We start from the raw sequence: 19,470 nt of genomic DNA, 5'->3' as shown, positions 1-19,470 counted from the left end.
GAACTCCTCCAGCTGATCTCTTTGTTGGGATTATTACCATTGATACGGATGGTTTGAGGACAGAGGACTGACTTTACCCCGTGGCCTGTCTGGAACTGCTTCCATTGTCTTCAATATGTGACCAGTGCTGGAGGAGACATTATAGTTTGTGTGACCTTACGTAATAGGAGGTCCATGCTCTTTGGTAAGAGTACATCCTTACATGTGGTGGCAGTGAACTCCTCCAGCTGATCTCTTTATTGGGATTATTACCATTGATACGGATGGTTTGAAGACAGAGGACTGACTTTACCCCGTGGTCTCGTCTTACATATGTGACCAGTGTTGGAGGAGACATTATAGCTTGTGTGACCTTCCGTAATAGGAGGTCCATGCTCTTTGGTAAGAGTACATCCTTACATGTGGTCGCAGTGAAATCACATAGTGAAGGGATTCTACCCTGATTTTGGAACGCAAGATTTACTTTCATCTATTATCACTTATTTGGGATTTATAATTTATGAATTGACTTTGACACTTGGACTTTTTTGTTTAATTTGCAGCTCAACACGTTTATGTACACATGGCTATTACAGATGAAAAGTGGGGCATGACTTGTTCTATATCTCCCACTAAACTAAACAGGAGGTGAATGGTCAACCAATCAGGCATGTGTAGTGTTGGGACCATGTCACTGATTGGTCACTGCTGAACATAACAGAACTTTATCTAGATAAGGCTCCTTAGCTGTGTTAAGTCTAGGAGGGGAATAGGATGCAATGAAGGCTCTGCCCTTTGGAATAAAGCGGTCCCTGGGACCTCCAATAAACTCTTATTTAAAGCATTATATACCACAGAAATATACAAAGGCCAGTTCTATATATATTTATAAAACAAGCAAAATTAGTTAAATTTATATCATTCTAAACATTTGATTAGACACAATAAATAACATATTCTGCATTAAATATTTACAGTTGCTGTCAGAAGATCTCTTTGAGACCTCTACATAGAATTTAAAACAGGGATTGTGGGGATGGGCCTTTATATGGGGGAGCACTGGGGCTGTACATAGACAGAGCGTATTGGTAGAGTCGGCGGGGAGGGGACCAGGCCTGCTCTAAAGAATCCCTGTTTTAAATGCCAGAAATGTTCTATACAAAAGACAATAGAAATATATGTATATAATATTTTTTAAGTAAAATATACCGATCTGATTGTCTTCTACTGACGCATTGTAGGATATTACTCAGGTATACGGTAAAGGCAGGTAAGGTGCTGTATAGGGAGTGGTGTATATTATTAGATAACAGGACCGCACTAAGGTATTAAGGCATAATGTGGCCGCCTGAGATCTATAATCTAACAAGCAAAGGAATGTGGAATGTTCTTTGACTACTAATCAATACAGGGTGGACAATCAGGGGTTGGCAAGGCATGCTGGAACGTGCCAAGCTGTCCACCTTTGATAGAGCAAGCATGGCATAACTGTGTCCAGAAAGCGAGGAAGATTTGCGTTGAATGTCCTAAGCCAGCGACGGTGAATATTCAGCATATACTTGCGTTTTCTAGCACTTCCCATGTGAAGTGGCAATTGTTCTGGCTCTCAGAAGTTTCAGATCATCCGTCAACGTTCAAAGGAGACGGCTGATGTATGGCGAATGTATGGATTTCCCTTGTTGGCCTCAGCCGGTGCAATACATTTATTATGACAGGACAATGGTTCTTACAACTTTGATGTTTACAGAAGCGCAATGTGTGGCGGAGTCGCAGAGGAAACAGAAGGTGGTGTGAAGGGTCTCGCAGGTTGAGGAGGAAGCCGTTCTATTAAAAAGATGTCTGCCAGGTCCTCTTCTTCTATGTTTGAGTTCTAGCAGGGAAGCCAGAAAACTCCTTCCTGATAATTTCATTCACTGCCGACAAAAAAAAAAAGAGAGCAGAAAATTACAATTAATCCACATAAAATAAACACAGAGAGATCTGGAGGAGGAAAGGAAATGGAGGCAGGATTTTGTATTTATGTTCAACATGAGAATGGCTTTCCGCCTGCTGTCAGAGCTCTATGAACTCTACAGTGATCAATTCATTCTATTTCCTACCCATAAAACGTACGTGAGAGCCGAGCTGCCCATCATACTTATATTCTGCTCGCAGGAAAGTCATAAATACAGCATTTTGTCTGGCAAGGTGAGGAAAGAGAAAATGGGGAACAAAGGTTTCTGCAACATTATAATGGGGCAGGTGCCACATTAACAAAGCAGGTAAACCTATTTCGGGTCTCACTGCACCACCCAGGGCCAGTATCTGTTTCAGCATGAAAAATTAGTGAAGTAACCAAGGGAATGCAGCAGTTTTCATTAGAGAAAACTGCCACATATCACCACCAGATCAGACCTGGCATAAAGGATGGGCTCACATCCCTCTCTCTGCACGTGCAGCGATTACATTACACAAGCAGAGCCTGGAGACTCAACAGACCTCCTGCTCCCTCCCACACTCAGGTGAACAGAAGGGTGGGTGTTATACCTGAAGGGTTTCACATGTACTGTTTCTTTAAGGCTGGCTCCACCCAGGAGTGATGACAAGGGTCAAGGGGCAGAGTGGCCATCTTAGAGACATGTAAGAGATTCATTGATATACAGAGCTGTCCTGTAATGCATGTTGTAGTGTACAGTGAGTCCTGAATAAACAGCCGTTGTTCCAGACCAGAGTCCTGTGTCTCTCACAACACGGAGAATATAACAGTGGCGACGAGGATGGGATTTACAAGGTTACTAGCCGTGTGAGAAAAGAAAGAAAAAAAAAAAACTCTGGATTGTCAGCTGGATACAAACACCCACAGAGCCCAGCAGGAAAATGTAATTGATTGGGACATTAAGTGAATTTGATGGAGAACAGACAACCTGGAGTTCCTGGATTGAGAGACTGGAACAGTATTTCTGTGCAAATGCCAACCCAGGCGACAGGCAAGTAGCAGTATTTCTGACAGTGGTTGGTGCTAGGACATATGACACTCTTAGGGATCTCCTTTTCCCTGAAAAACCAGCAACTAAGACTTTGGCAGAGTTCCTGACACTGTTAGGGAATCACTTCCAGCCTAAACCACTAGAGATTGCAGAAAGATTCCGGTTCTATCAGCGGCAGCAGCAGCCGGGTGAAGATATTAAGGCTTATGTGCTCGCCCTTCGCAGACTAGCTTCAACCTGTTCTTTTGGGGAGTACTTACGCAGAGGTTTCTACAGCATTTCTAGGGCATAGAGCTCCAGCTGAACTGTTCTGTGCTGTGTCTGTTACAGACACGGCAAAGAACAGGGAGCAGATCACTACTAACTAAAAAAGAAACTTGCACCCCTATAGTTTATTGGAAGAAGCATCTGCTTCATCTTTTCAACTTATAAGTCTTTGTTGATTCCCTGACTAATGTCTGTAGGCGCAGCAGTGATCCATTTAGATAAAGCAACATTTAGCCTAGGTTTACAATGAATGCGGGTTTGAAATCGCGCTCAGCTGAACTCACAAGATTTCAAAGGAATGTCTGGATTTCCCTTGTTGGCCTCAGCTGGTGCCTATCTTCATCCAGCAATGGGCGATAGATTTATCGCTGGATAAAGATGGGCTCAGACCTATAAAGCTATGGTGGAGACGTCGGAGAGTGCCCTAGAAGTGGATTATTACTGGTGGGGATAACACTGGAATACTAGCCACGGTGCATTTGTCCCTTGTTGTGAGGGTCCATGTTGGAGGGTAAGAGACAGTGCGATTGGGTGTTGGTCTGTTCATCATATATCCTTGATATATATGTGCACTACTGTATCAGTACCTTCTCTGGATGTTTTATATGGACTTTTGTCGTTATGGACTTTAAATCAATTTCAGATATTTTATTTTAGCGCTGCACTACACCTTATGTTTATGATGTCATCCTCTAATATTGTGCTAGCAGCTAAATTTTAGGTAATCTTCTATGTACATAGATTTGTGTTTATAAAGGAGTCTGTGCATTACAGCTGCCACACACGGATTATGGCTGCAATGCTCTGCAGGCCTCAATGCAAAAACCACAATTTTTATTTTATCAATGTTGGTGCATTTACTTTTTTGCAAGAGTTGGAATATGCATTTTAAATAGAGTATAAAAAAAGAAACTGGTAAACGCTATAACTGAAATTCCAATATTACAGTAAAGCTCATTATTATGAGGTGCAAAAAGGTTGTCTGTTGCTCACAATGACGAATCTGTCTTGCTTTCATTTCCTCACCTTTTCTAGAGAACAGAGAGTAGTTGGGTAATGAATTCAGTCTTTAAAATTTAGCTGTGTAGTGAAGAAATGATCTGCATCCAGCCAGCAGATGATGGGTACAAATATGACAGGTGACACATAAAGCTAATCTGTATTATCATCGTACAGGAAGTCCTTACATCTCTGTGTCAGTCCGCCATGATGCCATATTGGGAAACGCCGGGCAAAAGGGGCAGCTGCCCTGGGCCCTGTCATTTTTGTTGAGTCCAAAGCAGCTGAGCTGCCCCTTGAGCCCACGCTGTCCATAAACAGTTGAAAAGTGGATGTAGCTTTTTCTCAGGAGATGAGGGCAGAATTGAATGTTGAGGGCGCTGGTGATTGGTTGGGTGTGGTGATTGGCCAGCTCGGTAAGGTAAACCTTGTCGGAGGAGAGCGCCTGTGTAAGGATGTGGGAAGAATGGGGGAGGGGTCCTGTGTAATGATTGGGGTAGTATATGGGGGAGGGGGGTCCTTTGTAATGATAGGGGTAGTATGAGAAAGGGGTCCTGTGCTATGATGGGGGTAATATGGGGGAGGGGTCCTGTGTTATGACAGGAGTAGTATGGAGGAGATGGTCCTATGTAATTATGAGGTAGTATGGTGGAGGGGTCCTGTGTAATGATGGAGGAGGGGGGTTCTGTGTAATGATGGGGGTAGTATGAGGTAGGGGGTCCTGTGTAATAATGGGGGCTGGTATGGGAGAGGGTGTCCTGTGTAATGGTGGGTGTGGTATGGTGTAGAGAGTCCTGTGTAATGATGGGGGTAGTATGAGGTAGGGGTCCGGTGTAATAATGGGGGCTGGTAATGGAGAGGGGGTCCGGTGTAATGGCGGGGGTGATATGGGGGAGAGGGTCTTGTGTAATGATGGAGGAGGAGGGGGTCCTGTGTAATCATGGGGGCTGGTAAGGGAGAGGGTGTCCTACATAATGGTGGGGGTGGTATGGGGGAGAGGGTCCTGTTTACTAATGCAGGAGGGGGATCCTCTGTAATGATAGGGGTAGTATGAGGTAGGGGGTCCTGTGTAATAATGGGGGCTGGTATTGGAGAGGGGTCCTGTGTAATGGGATGATATGGGGGAGAGGGTACTGTGTAATGGGATGATATGATGGAGAGGGTCCTGTGTTGTAATGATGGAGGAGGAGGGGGGTCCTGTGTAATCATGAGAGCTGGTATGGGAGAGGGTGTCCTATATAATGGTGGGGGTGGTATGGGGGAGAGGGTCCTGTGTAATGATGGGGGTAGTATGAGGTAGGGGTTCCTGTGTAATAATGGGGGCTGGTATTGGAGAGGGCGTCCTGTGTAATAGGGTGATATGGGGGAGAGGGTCCTGTTAGAGGAAATTCTTCAAAAAGTGAGGAAATTCCAGGGGTGTCAGCGGAACAGTGTCCCCATTGGAATATTTCCCCTCTATTCCTGTTCTATGGACAGCTCTAAACTTAGAATGTCCTTTTACTTTTGATGATAACGGTAAACATGGCAAACGGAGAAGGTGAACCTCCCTATCAGGGACACCAACAGCAATACAAACCTCACACGAGTTCTAATCTCTCTCTAGTTATACTTTAATTAAAGCTAACCTGTCACTGAATCTAAAGCTGGACATAGATGGTTAGAATCTCGGCTAGTTCAGCATGGACCAGCTGAGATTCAAACCATCTATTGGCAGGCTGAGTGTACCCAAATAGATTTATTAATCAACCTATGTATATCCAGCATGTCAGATTTCTATACTCTGTAGCTCCTGCTGGATTTTGCTTCTAATCCCCTTGTGGAGGCGCTATTTGTGGATGGACATTTTATAGTTACACAAACCTATCACAGTGCTATAATCTTTTTATATGGACTATAAACTGAAGGATTTATGAATAAATGGTTGTGGAACGAATCATCTGAGTTTCCATTATTTCCTATGGGAAAATTCGCTTTGATATAAGAGTGCTTTGGATTACAAGCATGTTTCCGGAACGAATTATGCTCGCAATCCAAGGTTTTTCTGTATATTAAAAACAGAAGAGATAATGTGTTTATAATTAAATTATATTATTAAAGGAAGGTAGAAAACAAAAAAATAGGCGTAGATAGAGAGAAGAGGGTAGAAAAAGGGGGGGGGAGGGAATAAGGGGGGGGGGTTTACAAGTGGTGATGCAATTCCAATTGAATAGAAAGTATAGTCAAAGCAAATAGCAGTGGCGCCCGTCCATACAGGGCGCAGGGGCGCTGCCCCCATAATCCATGCGCCCAGCCCATAATCTACATGCAGGGCACTGGACGCAAGGATTCCAATGGGTGTTTTTTTTTTTTTTAGAAGCACATGATTAGAGCCAGAGGCTCTAATTGGCTTCAAAAAGGGTGGGCTTGGAGCGCAGAGCACTGCGCCCAAAGCCTACCCAGTTGTGTGACAATAGCAAATAAATTTTCGCTAATGTCTCTCTGTTTCTCTTCACGGCCAATCAGGAAATGGGTCCTGAGTCGGGAGACCTAAGACCTGATTGGCCACGAGACCTTACTCCTGATTGGCCGGGAGGAGAATTGACTGCTAGGACTCCGGAGCAGAAGCAGGGGTGAAGACGCCACCTGCATAGGGTAAGTGCAGGGGCTGGCGGGGGGCCTGACAGGCGATCAATCGAGTGATGGGGGAGTTATGTGGTCAGCTGGCTGGGGGGGCTGTGGGCTGCCGCCCCAAGTAAATTAAGCACCAGCCGTCACTGGCAAATAGAGTAAAATTACCAAGGCATTATAATGAAGTGATTTTCTTTCCTACAACCCATGGTTGTAGGAAAGAAAACTGCACCATCTATGGCAGGGGTCTTCCAACTATGGCTCTCCAGTTGTTCAGGAACTGCAATTCCCATCATGCCTAGTCATGTCTGTGAATGTCAGAGTTTTACAATGCCTCATGGGATGTGTAGTTCTTCAACAGCTGGAGGGCCGTAGTTTGAGGATCCCTGATCTATGGCCTGCACTACTTTGGTAGCCGCAGTGTTTAAAGTGAACCCTTTGTTTGCCTATGCAGGGCCTGTAAAAGGTTCAATTATTTCCTCCAACATACACCCAGCTTTCCTTCACTGCTCCATTCTAATAATATTCTATTAGTATGGGTGATCATGTGACTCACTTCCCCTTTCTCATGTGTCAGTGCTGGTGCCTTATTATTGGGTGCAGGAAAGGAGTCCATAGTCCAGAGATGTATAGTAACTAAGTAGAACTACTTCACTACTGTACTTAAGTACCGAAAGGCGATATCTGTACTTTCCTAGAGTAGAATTTTTTTCTCCTACTTCCACTTTTACTTCACTACATTTTTTCGATGATTTCAATACTTCTACTCCAATATTTTTTTTTGTGCTGCATAGTTACTCGTTACAATTATAAAAATTACCACTGCCAGAACAGTAGATGGCAGGTTTCATGAAGCTCAAAACATGTGTATTATCAGCGCATACGAAAATAAAAGCTACTGTATGTATAAATAAAAGCTGCATTTGAAATAATAAAAAACAATATGATGTTCAAACTTTTGACTTCTTTCTTTAATAACTACATAACACAGTACTTGTACTTTTACTTTCAGTACTTGAGGTTTTTTTTTTTTTTTAAACTACTGGTACTTTTACTTTCAGTACTTGAGTAGCAAAATAAAAAAAAAAAACTACTTGCAATACTTAAGTACAAAAAATGTTGAATACTTTAGTACTTTTACTCAAGTCACTTTTTGATCGAGGACTTGTACTTTTACTCAAGTATGGGTTTCGAGTACTTTATACAACTCTGAATGGTGCCCCTCACCTGACCATACTGTATTTTATATAAACATTTTGGAATGTTCAGGTCTACGGATGCATTACCCATACAGACAATCCGTCCTCTGTCACATGGAGATCACCGCTGATAAAAGTAGATGATTTATCAAACTGTCGGTTCTTTTCTAACAGCGCGCATCTATAATTAGACTCTGCGGTTGACATATTACTTCCTAATTTGAATACCCAGGAAGTTAGAGGAGTATTAGGTGGAAACAATGAGAGTCTGAATATAGAAACAGGTAGAAGTAGTGGGCACTGTGGGAGGGTAACATCCTCTGAGAGCGACAAGAATGGCGTCACATAAACATCACATCTCTGGTCACTGTCCCAGACTCTCGTGTATAATAAGAACAAGCGAGAATTGATAAAATAATGTAAAAGGAGAGGAAATTAATAAAAAATCTGTATTCCTGTAGACGTGAGATCTAATAAGAGATATTTCTTGTTTTCTGCTAAGTATCGTCACCAAACCGTTTATTGTGTTTCCTAATACAATGTATCAGCAGTCAGCAGTATTGCTGACCAATCGTGACAAAAACCTAATAAAAACATGAATGCTACCTTGCAAATTATTCAGAATGGCGTGAACAAAGCTTAAATTATGGACAATTCCCACTAAATGAGCCAATATTCAAACCATTGGTGGCCTTTTCAGCTGACCTACTAAGGGTCCAGGCTTCCATCGTCAGGGTGGGCATACCCCCAAAGGGGTTGTCAGGAACCAGTGAAAAGCTACAGGGAAACCCTGTCATACCTTATTCACTATGCCAGACCAACTAAGGGTCCAGTCTTCCATCCACAGGGTGGGCATACCCCGGAAGGGGTCTCCAGGAACCGGTTCCAAGCTACAGGGAAACTTTGTCATACATTATCCACTACACTGGACCTACTAAATGTCCAGGCTTCCATCGTCAGGGTGGGCATACCCCCACAGGGGGTCACTAGGAACTGGTGCCAAGCTACAGGGAAACCTTGTCATACTTTATTCACTACGCTGGCCCTACTAAGGTGCCAGGCTTCCATTGTCAGGGTGGTCATACCCCAAATTGTCTTCAGGAAAAGGTGCAAAGCTACAGGGAAACCCTGTCATACCTTATTCACTACGCTGGGCCTACTGAGGGTCCGGACTTCCATCAGCAGGGTGGACATACCCCCTAAGGGGACTTCAGGAACTGGTGCCAAACTACAAAGAAACCCTGTCATACCTTATTCACTACGCTGGATCTACTAAGGGTCCTGGCTTCTGTCAGCAGGGTGGGCATACCCCCTAAACGGTCTTCAGGAACTGGTGCCAAGCTACAAAGAAACCCTGTCATACCTTATTCACTACGCTGGACCTACTAAGGGTCCGGGCTTCCGTCCGCAGGGTGGACATACCCCCTAAGGGGACTTCAGGAACTGGTGCCAAGCTACAAAGAAACCTTGGCATACCTTATTCACTACGCTGGAACTACTAAGGGTACAGGCTTCATTCGTTAGAGTGGGTATATCCCCAAAGGGGTCCTCTGGGTCTGGCAACCATAGGAATGGACCATGGTCCTTGACCTGTATAGTACCCTGTGACTAACTACACATGTTGCACTTCTTGCCAAGGTGAGTGCCTAACGCAGGATCCAGTGCTTTAGGCAGACATTACAAACAGTCCCAGCACAGTGGGGTCTGGGTACGGCCCCCAAGGTACACACCAAGGGTAACCGATCTGGAAACAGTCCCAGCACAGTGGGCTCTGGGTATGGCCCCCAAGGTACACACCAGGGGTAACCGATCTGGAGACAGTCCCAGCACAGTGGGCTCTGGGTATGGCCCCCAAGGTACACACCAGGGGTAACCGATCTGGAGACAGTCCCAGCACAGTGGGCTCTGGGTATGGCCCCCAAGGTACACACCAGGGGTAACCGATCTGGAAACTGCAAGATAGCCCAAGGCAATAAGCAGTCAGATCTTGAGTTTGGGAGTTACAGCGTCGCACGACCGCTCAATTGTCAGTTAAAGTAACGCAGTGCCGTATCGCAAAAAATGACCTGGTCATGAAGAAGGGTAAATCTTCCGGAGGTCAGGTGGTTAATACTTGAACTACAATAACAACAAGGGATGGAAAGCTCTTGCCAGACAGAAATGAAGGAGCACGAGGACACCAATGAATAAGGTTCTGACATATAATAAAATGGCTCTGGCAGGATATGGCATTGTTGGTAGTAGGACTTGTTTTTTAAGTTTGCTTATTACCCCTCCGGTTTGGCTTTAATGTGTTAGCGGCCTGTAAGGTATTAATTTCCTGACGCGCCACATGTAAAACAAAGCAGGTTTTATTGTGAGATCACTCCGCATTGAGCCGGCCTTTGTGGAGAAGTTGTAAAAGTATATTAAAATCTATTTTCCAGCTGAATGGGCCACTGTTTGGCGAAGGTCTGTTTCCTGAGCCAGCAGGTGCTGCCAAGCCTCTTAAAAAGAACCCTTTGAATGGCACCTACGAGTAGCCGGCGTGTCAATGGATACACAAAGGGAGGGAGTTATGTACAGGAGCGTGTGCGGTGCGGTGCGGTCACAATGTGCGCAGTGTATTCCTCCGAGACACAGGTGACTAATACATTAGACGCGGTTGGCGTTGGCTCCCTGCACACCTCATAGTTTTATGGCGCTAATTAATTCAGAGGCAGCAAAATGAAAATGAACTGAGAACAGTTCATCAGAGATCCAAATGCTGCGACGGGAGCACAGAACTGCTAGGAGCCGGGCCGGGAGGAAACAGCAATGGCCTCCCTGTGAGTAGATCGGGGGGATTTCTCTAATAGATGAGAAGTGACGGAACTCAACAGGAAGGTGCTAAAAAACTTCACAGAAAAAAAAAGGGGCAATGATTCAAAAAGTTACTGAAAGAATATAAAAAAATATATACGATAAAAATCAACAAACAAAAAAAATAAAAATTGATTGTTGCTTCATGAAGGGGTCCGCAACTACTAAGGTGTCCTTTAGTAAAAACAGATGGATCTCAGCTTGTGGCAGGACTTTCACACTTGTGCGACTTGTCCTGCGACTTGGTACTGCAAATTCGCACGACAAGTCCAACTCCATGATTTCCAGTGAGTGCCGTGCATATCTGTGCGACTTCAATTTGCAACAACTAGTTGTCCCTTGCCCTGCACTACATTGTTTTTTTTTGTTTGTTTTTGTATATTAATTTTATTAGTTTTCGAAATATAAAACAATTAATCCAAAAAAATTATTTAAAAATTACAATACATTATTCCCTCCCACTTCCTCTACCCCATTCCCCCCTTTTTTCCCACCCATCTAGACCCCACTCCTTCCCTCCATTATTCTTCAGTTTCCTTTAATTCACTGTAATTATTTGTGGTCTTAAATTCTACCCAGCATTTCCATATATTTCTAACTTTTCCCATTTCGTCTTTATCGTAATGATATAATTCTTCATTGTAATAGGTCTTTTCTACCTTTACTACCCAGTCTCTTACTGCTGGGCTTTCCATAGCTAACCAGTACTCTTTACAGAGGGATTTGGGACCCCCAAACCCCCTCCACTGCACTTCAAAGTATTCAAAATGCCAAGATCGGCGTTTTTGAATACTTTGGATTTTTTTAAATCGGTGCCGTTGACTGCCGAGTAAACCGGAAACTGATGTTGTGACCAATGACGGCTGGTGCATTGGGGGCACAGGGGCACCGTCCCCCCCCTATCCATGCATCTGGCCCCCTAATCTACATGCAGGGCCCCTTTTTCTAATAGGCTTCAAAAAAGGGTGGGCTCGCCAGTTGTGTGACAATGGCGAATGAATTTTCGCTATCATCACACAGATCCTCCTCCCAGCCAATCAGGAAGCAGGTCCTGAGACCCGTTTCCTGATTGGCCAAAAGTAGAGGCCATGCTATTAGCCAAGGAGGAAGAGGGAGGAGACGCAGGGGAGGCCGCTGCTGCCTGCTCTCCGCTTCAGTCCAGAGTGAGTGAGCCGGCAATGGGGGGGGGGGGGGGGGGCGTGAGGGATGGTATGCTGTGCGGGCGAGCTGGTGTGGTCGGGATGGGGTATGGTGTGGTCCGTCTGCCGCCCCCCCCCCCCCCGGCCCATGGAGCACCAGCCGCCACTGGTTGTGACACCGCTTCCATGTTACTACATCAGAGATCAGAGATGTTTGGGTCCCAGCGGATGTGCTGGCTGGTCGCTCGGGTCTCCCGGTGGGACTGAGTGGCAGAAGGCAGCAGGAGGGAGGGGGAGATGTCCCCTCCAGCTGCTTGTGACAACGGCCGAGTGGCTGCTTAGTCACATCGGTTATTTTCACGTGAAAGCCGCCATCCGCTCTAAAAAAAACGGTAACGGTGATGCCTGCAGCTGCATATCAACCGGGTACAACCCTTTCTTCAAAACTGCCGTACAGGCACGTGATTTTGCAGGAGGTGCTTAAAAATTGCAATTACACCACAAAAAATACATTTATTCCTATTGAGAATCTCTGTATTTTCATCCGATGCAACATGGGATTCAATCTGTTTTACTATAAGGAGCAATCTCTAACAGACACATAGGGGTTGATTTACTAAAGGCAAATAGACTGTGCCCTCTGCATAGTGCAGTTGCCCTCTGCAAGTGCAGTTGCTTCAGAGCTTAGTAAATGAAGTGAAGCTTCACTTTGCCAAGAGTATCCAATCACGTGCAAGGAAAAAAAAAAAAAAAAAACAGCATTTTTGCTTGCACATGATTGGATGATAGAAGTCAGCAGAGCTTCTGCTCATTTACTAAGCTCTGGAGCAACTGCACTTGCAGAGTGCACAAACGATTTGCCTTTAGTAAATCGACCCCATAATGCCTCTCCGTTCACCCATTAGGGTCCAGAGGGACTTGGGGGACCTCAATGATAAAACTGCTCATAGCAAACAGATTTTAGATATCATTTTTCTGCATAGAAAATTTAAAAGGGCAACTGAATGACTGCTATAGACAGCAAGGATAGACTTGTGTCTTTTTTCAACCTAATTCTGTAACTTTTCATATTGTAGACGTTCCCGTTTTAGGAAATCCTAAGGCTGGCCATAATATGGATCGTTTCTGTCAATCAGCCAGCTGGCTAATCAAAGTGAATGGAGGAATCCTCCCCACTGTGCTATTGTATGCTGACAGTATGGACCCCTCTGCTGTCAGAATACACTGATCATTGAGGCAGCTGATTGGCTGCAGCCACTGATCGAATTAAAGTTTTGCAACAGTCCCATTCGAGAATACTCCATGATTAGCAATGGCCATAGATGAATCAAAATTCAGCCAGTTCCTGCTGAACCAGACACATTTCCATCCATCTATGGCCAGCTATAAACTTGGATGCGTTAAAGTATTACTCAAGCCTTGTGTTTTATATTTGTAAAATAACAGACGTGTTATACTTACTTGCTGCATGTAATGGTTTTGTACAGAGCAGCCCTGGTCCTCCTCTTTTTGGGTCCCTGGTCAGCAGTCCTGGCCCCTCCCCCTGTCGACCGCCCCCAATAGCAAGCCTCTTGCTATGAGGGCACTCGAACAGGCTCACTCCTGAGTCGCGCCCTTGTGAATGGACATTTTTTACACAAAGAGAGTGGCTCGACCCCGCTCTGCGCTTTCTCCACATTGGCTCACTGGCTGTGATTGACAGCAGCAGGAGCCAATGGATGCCACTGCTGTGTGAGCCAATGAGGAGAGAGAGAGATGGGGGCAAGCCTCTGCTCGTATGCACATTGCTGGATTGAGATCGGGTTCGATAAGTATAAGGGGGGATGAGGGGGGAACTGCACCCAGAAGGTTTTTCACTCTAATGCATGAATTGCATTAACCCCTTTGAGCCGGTGTTCTGCAGAAAACTCAAACTCGCCAAAATCTCCAACCACATCACTTCTGGTGACTCTACAGCATCAATAATTGGAGATTTCAAAGAGTTGATGTTTTCACAGAACACTGGCAGTGTATACGCTACGGCACAATATAATGAGTGGACATTGTTAGTCCACCCGCTATTAACCAAAGACATGGCCGCCTCGAAGGCAGTGACAACTTATTTCCTACTTACCTGATGGTCTGTCAAAACACTCAACATGTAGCGTAGTGTATAGGCTGCTGGTGTTCTGTGAAAACAGCAACTCCTCCAAATCTCCAATTATCACTGCTGTAGAGTCACCGGAAGTGACGTGGTTGGAGATTTTGGCGAGTTGGAGTTTGCGGCAGAACACAGATGCCTCCTGGCCCTTTAAGGGGTTAAGGAGGCCGGGAGGTGGGGTGAGGTTTATGATCATGTGAACGCCGTGATTGGCTGTCACGGTGGTCAAATGATCGGAAAGCTCCCGATTGCAAGTAGCGATCGGCAGCTTTCTGTTAAGCTCCAGTACCTGTCCCGGGAAACCGCAAGCTCTCGGCACAACTGTTTCCCATAAATATGCGACCGCTTGGCGGCAAAGGCCCACCCACCGAGAGGCCGCATATTTGCGTTCAGCCAACGCCAAGGGGTTAAGGTAAGAAGCTTTCTGCCTTTAGAACATCTTTAATGACCTTAATGAATTACCAACTCTGTATATTCCATTTATCAAAGTGTCATTTAGAATTATGCCAGGGTGGATTTGATTTAAATCACTGGTAAAAAGTCTTGATTTGAAACCGACTCAATTTAATTCATAATTTTTAAAAGAGCAACTGTCATCTCTGTCCAGCAGCAGCGACTCCTCTGACCCACTGTTGACTCACCAACAGTCCCATTCACTTTAATAGGACGGCTGGTGATGCGGCAGTGACACAACAAGGTGAAGGACGTGGCGGCAGCAGGTGAGTGGATGACCACTAACAGGCGCTGCCATGATGGATCTGAAATGACAGGTGCTCTTTAAATGTAAGGACTTATTCTTGCTGGTAGTTGGAATCTTTAATATTTGTAAACAAAATTAAGGTTTCCTATTTTGAATAATAAGCGGTCAGGTTAGTATCACAACCGATTCATACAGTTTGTAGTGTACATAGATTTGCAAAACAATGGGATAAAGGAACATTCCTGAGCTTTGTTTTATCTCATGGTTACTTACTGTGAAATTGTGTGAATGCATCAATGCAGTGCATGTTATCTGAGCTTGCAGAACTTGGATTCATTGAATGAGTTTACCCAAAATGTAAATATTGCAGAATATACAGCCTCATGTTACATAACTAAGCTCGATTTCATGTTAAATTAACTAAATTATTAATGTATCTTAAATAGAAAACTATCTTTAGATAGATTTTTACTCCAAAAGCATTTTATTAAAATAAATGTGGTAAAAATAAAAAAATCTGATTTAAATTAAAAAAAATAAAAATCCAATTTAAATTTAAAAAACTCTGATTTTTTTTTTTTTTATAATCATTTATTTTTATCCACTATGAATTATAAAGAGCCAGAGGACCCGAACCAAAGTATTCCAGTTTTATCATTTTTCTAGGTTTTTGAATCTAAATGGCATGTCAGATGATACAGACAGTTCTTATTTTAGACAGGCTGATAAATAAAGCCCTGATCACCTTGGTTAGAGTCAGGTTTAAATAGAAAATTGTTCCCTTCTACATTTCTATCCAACAAGCTAAAATGTATTTAAAGCCAAAATCCTTTTTTTTTCGTAATTTTGCATAGAATATGGAAAGGTTACAACCACTGACAGGTGCTTTTATGGAGATTCACCCTCTCTATTAAGTCCTGATTACCATTGTCACCAAAGGCAGAGAGTCATAGGAAATCAAGTAGTCACCAGGAGAGGAATAGAGGGGAAATCATCCAATGGGGACACTTTGTTCAGGTGACCAAGAAAGGAAATCCCTGTGTTTTGGAGAGTTCTCTCCTTACTTCCTGTTGTGTCTCTGGTACAGGAAATGAGAGAAAATAAAACTTGGCAGAGGTTTACCCATTCCCTGACTATATCTAAAACCAAACAATAAATGATTTGACTTTACATACATTTTAATACAATCAGCAGAGTCAATAGAAACAAGTGCATTTCAGCCTGACTAGGAGACATTTTCCAAAATGTTGAAGATCATGCATGCTCCTTAAAGACAGAGAAAGATCGAGGGGTGATGAGCCCAGCCTGTCGGGTGGATTCAGAGTGAAACAGAAACATAAAGAGATTCAGAGAGGTGGCATCAGAAATGTGAGAAGCTGCCAGGAATAGAGGTATTAAAATGAGTTACCTTTTCCTTTCAATTCTTGACTCACAGAGCCGTGGCCCGCGGCCTCATATAATGTTTTGTATCCAGCTAAGGTTTGTATCTATCAGTTCTGAAAAAGATTTGCAAAAACCAATTTTCAGTTTCCAGTATATAGAAAGAAAAAATCCAAAGCAACTTTCAATTTCTGAGTGCCAGAAGTCAAATTACAAATTCCCATCAACTTCAACCAGATAATTACACAATAATAATAAAAAATAAAAAAAAACATATAAGGAGTTCTAGTGGTGATATGGCAGATGTAACGGTGGTTGGATGGACCAGATGAGTGCTAGTGGTGATATGGCAGATGTGACGGTGGTTGTTGGAGGGACCAGATGAGTTCTAGTGGTGATATGGCAGATGTGACGGTGTTTGGAGGGACCAGATGAGTGCTAGTGGTGATATGGCAGATGTGACGGTGGTTGGAGGGACCAGATGAGTTCTAGTGGTGATATGGCAGATGTGACGGTGTTTGGAGGGACCGGATGAGTTCTAGTGGTGATATGGCAGATGTAACGGTGGTTGAAGGGACCAGATGAGTGCTAGTGGTGATATGGCAGATGTGACAGTGGTTTGAGGGACCAGATGAGTTTTAGTGGTGATATGGCAGATGTGACGGTGGTTGGAGGGACCAGATGAGTTCTAGTGGTGATATGGCAGATGTGACAGTGGTTGGATGGACCAGATGAGTGCTAGTGGTGATATGGCAGATGTAACGGTGGTTGGATGGACCAGATGAGTGCTAGTGGTGATATGGCAGATGTAACGGTGGTTGAAGGGACCAGATGAGTGCTAGTGGTGATATGGCAGATGTGACGGTGGTTGTTGGAGGGACCAGATGAGTTCTAGTGGTGATATGGCAGATGTGACGGTGTTTGGAGGGACCAGATGAGTGCTAGTGATGATATGGCAGATGTGACAGTGGTTGGATGGACCAGATGAGTTCTAGTGGTGATATGGCAGATGTGACGGTGTTTGGAGGGACCGGATGAGTTCTAGTGGTGATATGGCAGATGTAACGGTGGTTGAAGGGACCAGATGAGTGCTAGTGGTGATATGGCAGATGTGACAGTGGTTTGAGGGACCAGATGAGTTTTAGTGGTGATATGGCAGATGTGACGGTGGTTGGAGGGACCAGATGAGTTCTAGTGGTGATATGGCAGATGTGACGGTGTTTGGAGGGACCAGATGAGTGCTAGTGGTGATATGGCAGATGTGAAGGTGGTTTGAGGGATCAGATGAGTGCTAGTGGTGATATGGCAGATGTAACAGTGGTTGGAGGAACCAGATGAGTTCTAGTGGTGATATGGCAGATGTGACGGTGTTTGGAGGGACCAGATGACTGTCCAATCACGGAGGTCGCATGATCATAAACCCCGCACAGCCTCCTGGCATCCTAAACCTTTTACAGGGCTGAGAGGCACCGGCTCCAAGGGACTAAGTATAAGTCGTTTGTAAGTTGGTTGTTTGTAACTCGGGAACTGCCTCTAAAGGGGATCTATGGGGGGCCCTGGCCTAGCTTGCTCTAAAGGGGGATCTATGAGGGTGAAAAGGGGCTGAGCATGGGTGACCTTAAAATGTAGCCCCCCCCCTGAAAAAAGTTCAGTGGACGCCCATGGTCACTACCATATGCAAAGTATATTAGAAAAGCACCTATATGAGTTCATTGGAGCGCACAAATTATTTTGGCAAATACCGTGACTAGGGTAGCTCAGAGGTATCCATATGACTACCACATAACCCCTTATAAGCTCCACCCCCCTCCCCCTTTTACCCCATTAAGACGCAAGATGGAGTTAAACGGCCTTTTGGCCTTTTATTAAACAACATAAATAATAAATAACAATAAAATAATAGTAATATAAACCAAAGCTAGATGTCCCCAGTGGCAGAACACCGACTCGGGGACATTACCACTTGTCCCACAGACCTTACAGGTCTAACACTACCTCGTCCCTCTCATTGGACCACACCCAACCAGAGGACACCATACCAACGATGGTTCCCCACTTGTATCCCACCAACATATTTTTAACTCCATCTAAGGGGTCCCAACAGCCATCTCCATGCCTACCCCTCCAACCAACTTACCCTATCTCAGGGAGGGAGGGCGGGACGTTCATCCGATGGCTCCCCATTCCGACTGGTAATGTACCACCTCTTCCTACAGTCTTTTCTTCTATGCACCTCCCCATCACCCCGTCTACTCAACTAATCACGTAAATAAGACTCCCACCTCTCCCTTTTGTATATTAACTCTATGCTGTCTGGTTCATCTTCCACCCTGTAATGCCAGCCCTACGCTTCATTCGTTCCTCCTAGCTCCGGGCCTTCCTGGATTGCAAATTAGACCTAATTTCCATGACTAGTCTGCTATAAAGAGGACAGAGAGAATCATCTGCATGATCGCTGTCATTGCAAACACATTAACATATTTCCCTCGGCTACAAAATCATCTACAGACTGCTCAGGACACTTTGTAGCCAACGTTTTTAAGAATCTGGTAATCCATGTAACTCAAAATGACCCATGGTCATACAATACCACACATCACAACTATTAAATGTGGACTTTTCATTGCTTTTTTGCAAGCTCACATGCCCCTGAAAACGAAAAAAGAAGCTAAAATGACCTCAGCCTGGCTAGGCTACCAAGACTTCTGTGAGGCACGGGTGACAACCCCATGCCTCCATACAGAATTGGAAGCTCAGAATCTCTCCAGCCCATTGCAGCCCAGAACCAGCCAGCTCTTTTTATATTGGCTCAAATTAAAAACAGATAGAACTAGATTGGAACCCACAACTCCAAAACTTCTGTTGGGTCAGTGGCTAGCTGCTTAACCCCTGCACCAGCACGCAGCCAGCCCTTTAAACATCAAATTTGGTAATTCAAGACATTCGCGTTAAAATTACTCAAATCCCAGGATGGGGAAAATTGGGACTTATTCTATTTTTGGGATATTACTAGTTATACAACTTTTATACTTTTTTTTTCTTATTGTGGCTCTGGCTTAGGGATTTAATAGCCAGCCCTTTGGACATTAATAAATTAATATGATCACGGATTGCTAATGTTCAGCGTTTATTCATGGTGTTAACAGTGGTGGAGTTGGATCATGTAACTATTGGCCACTCACTAAAACTAGAGGAAAGGCGGTTTAACCTTAAAATACGTAAGGGGTTCTTCACTGTCAGAGCAGTAAGGATG

General features: G+C 44.3%; 1 protein-coding gene across 5 annotated transcripts in view; it reads right to left on the bottom strand.

The window, feature by feature from the left end:
* Window positions 1–469: 469 nt before the first annotated feature.
* The window catches only part of NFATC2 (nuclear factor of activated T cells 2), a 240,792-nt gene continuing 221,791 nt past the window's right edge, over window positions 470–19,470 (bottom strand). For 3 of the 5 annotated variants that reach the window (XM_082272186.1, XM_082272187.1, XM_082272183.1), the window contains exon 10: window positions 471–1,892. In XM_082272186.1, coding sequence (XP_082128312.1) covers window positions 1,837–1,892 — 56 coding nt within the window. In that variant the 3' untranslated portion in view covers window positions 471–1,836. Of the gene's footprint in view, window positions 1,893–16,245; window positions 16,334–19,470 lie in introns of all 5 variants that reach the window. The other 2 variants (XM_082272185.1, XM_082272184.1) reach the window with 2 other exon arrangements.

The sequence above is a fragment of the Pelophylax lessonae genome (genome assembly GCF_965119305.1).
Source record: "Pelophylax lessonae genome assembly, chromosome: 11".
In the NCBI taxonomy this organism is placed as follows: Eukaryota; Metazoa; Chordata; class Amphibia; order Anura; family Ranidae; genus Pelophylax; species Pelophylax lessonae.
This window is presented reverse-complemented; position numbering and strand designations above follow the sequence as displayed.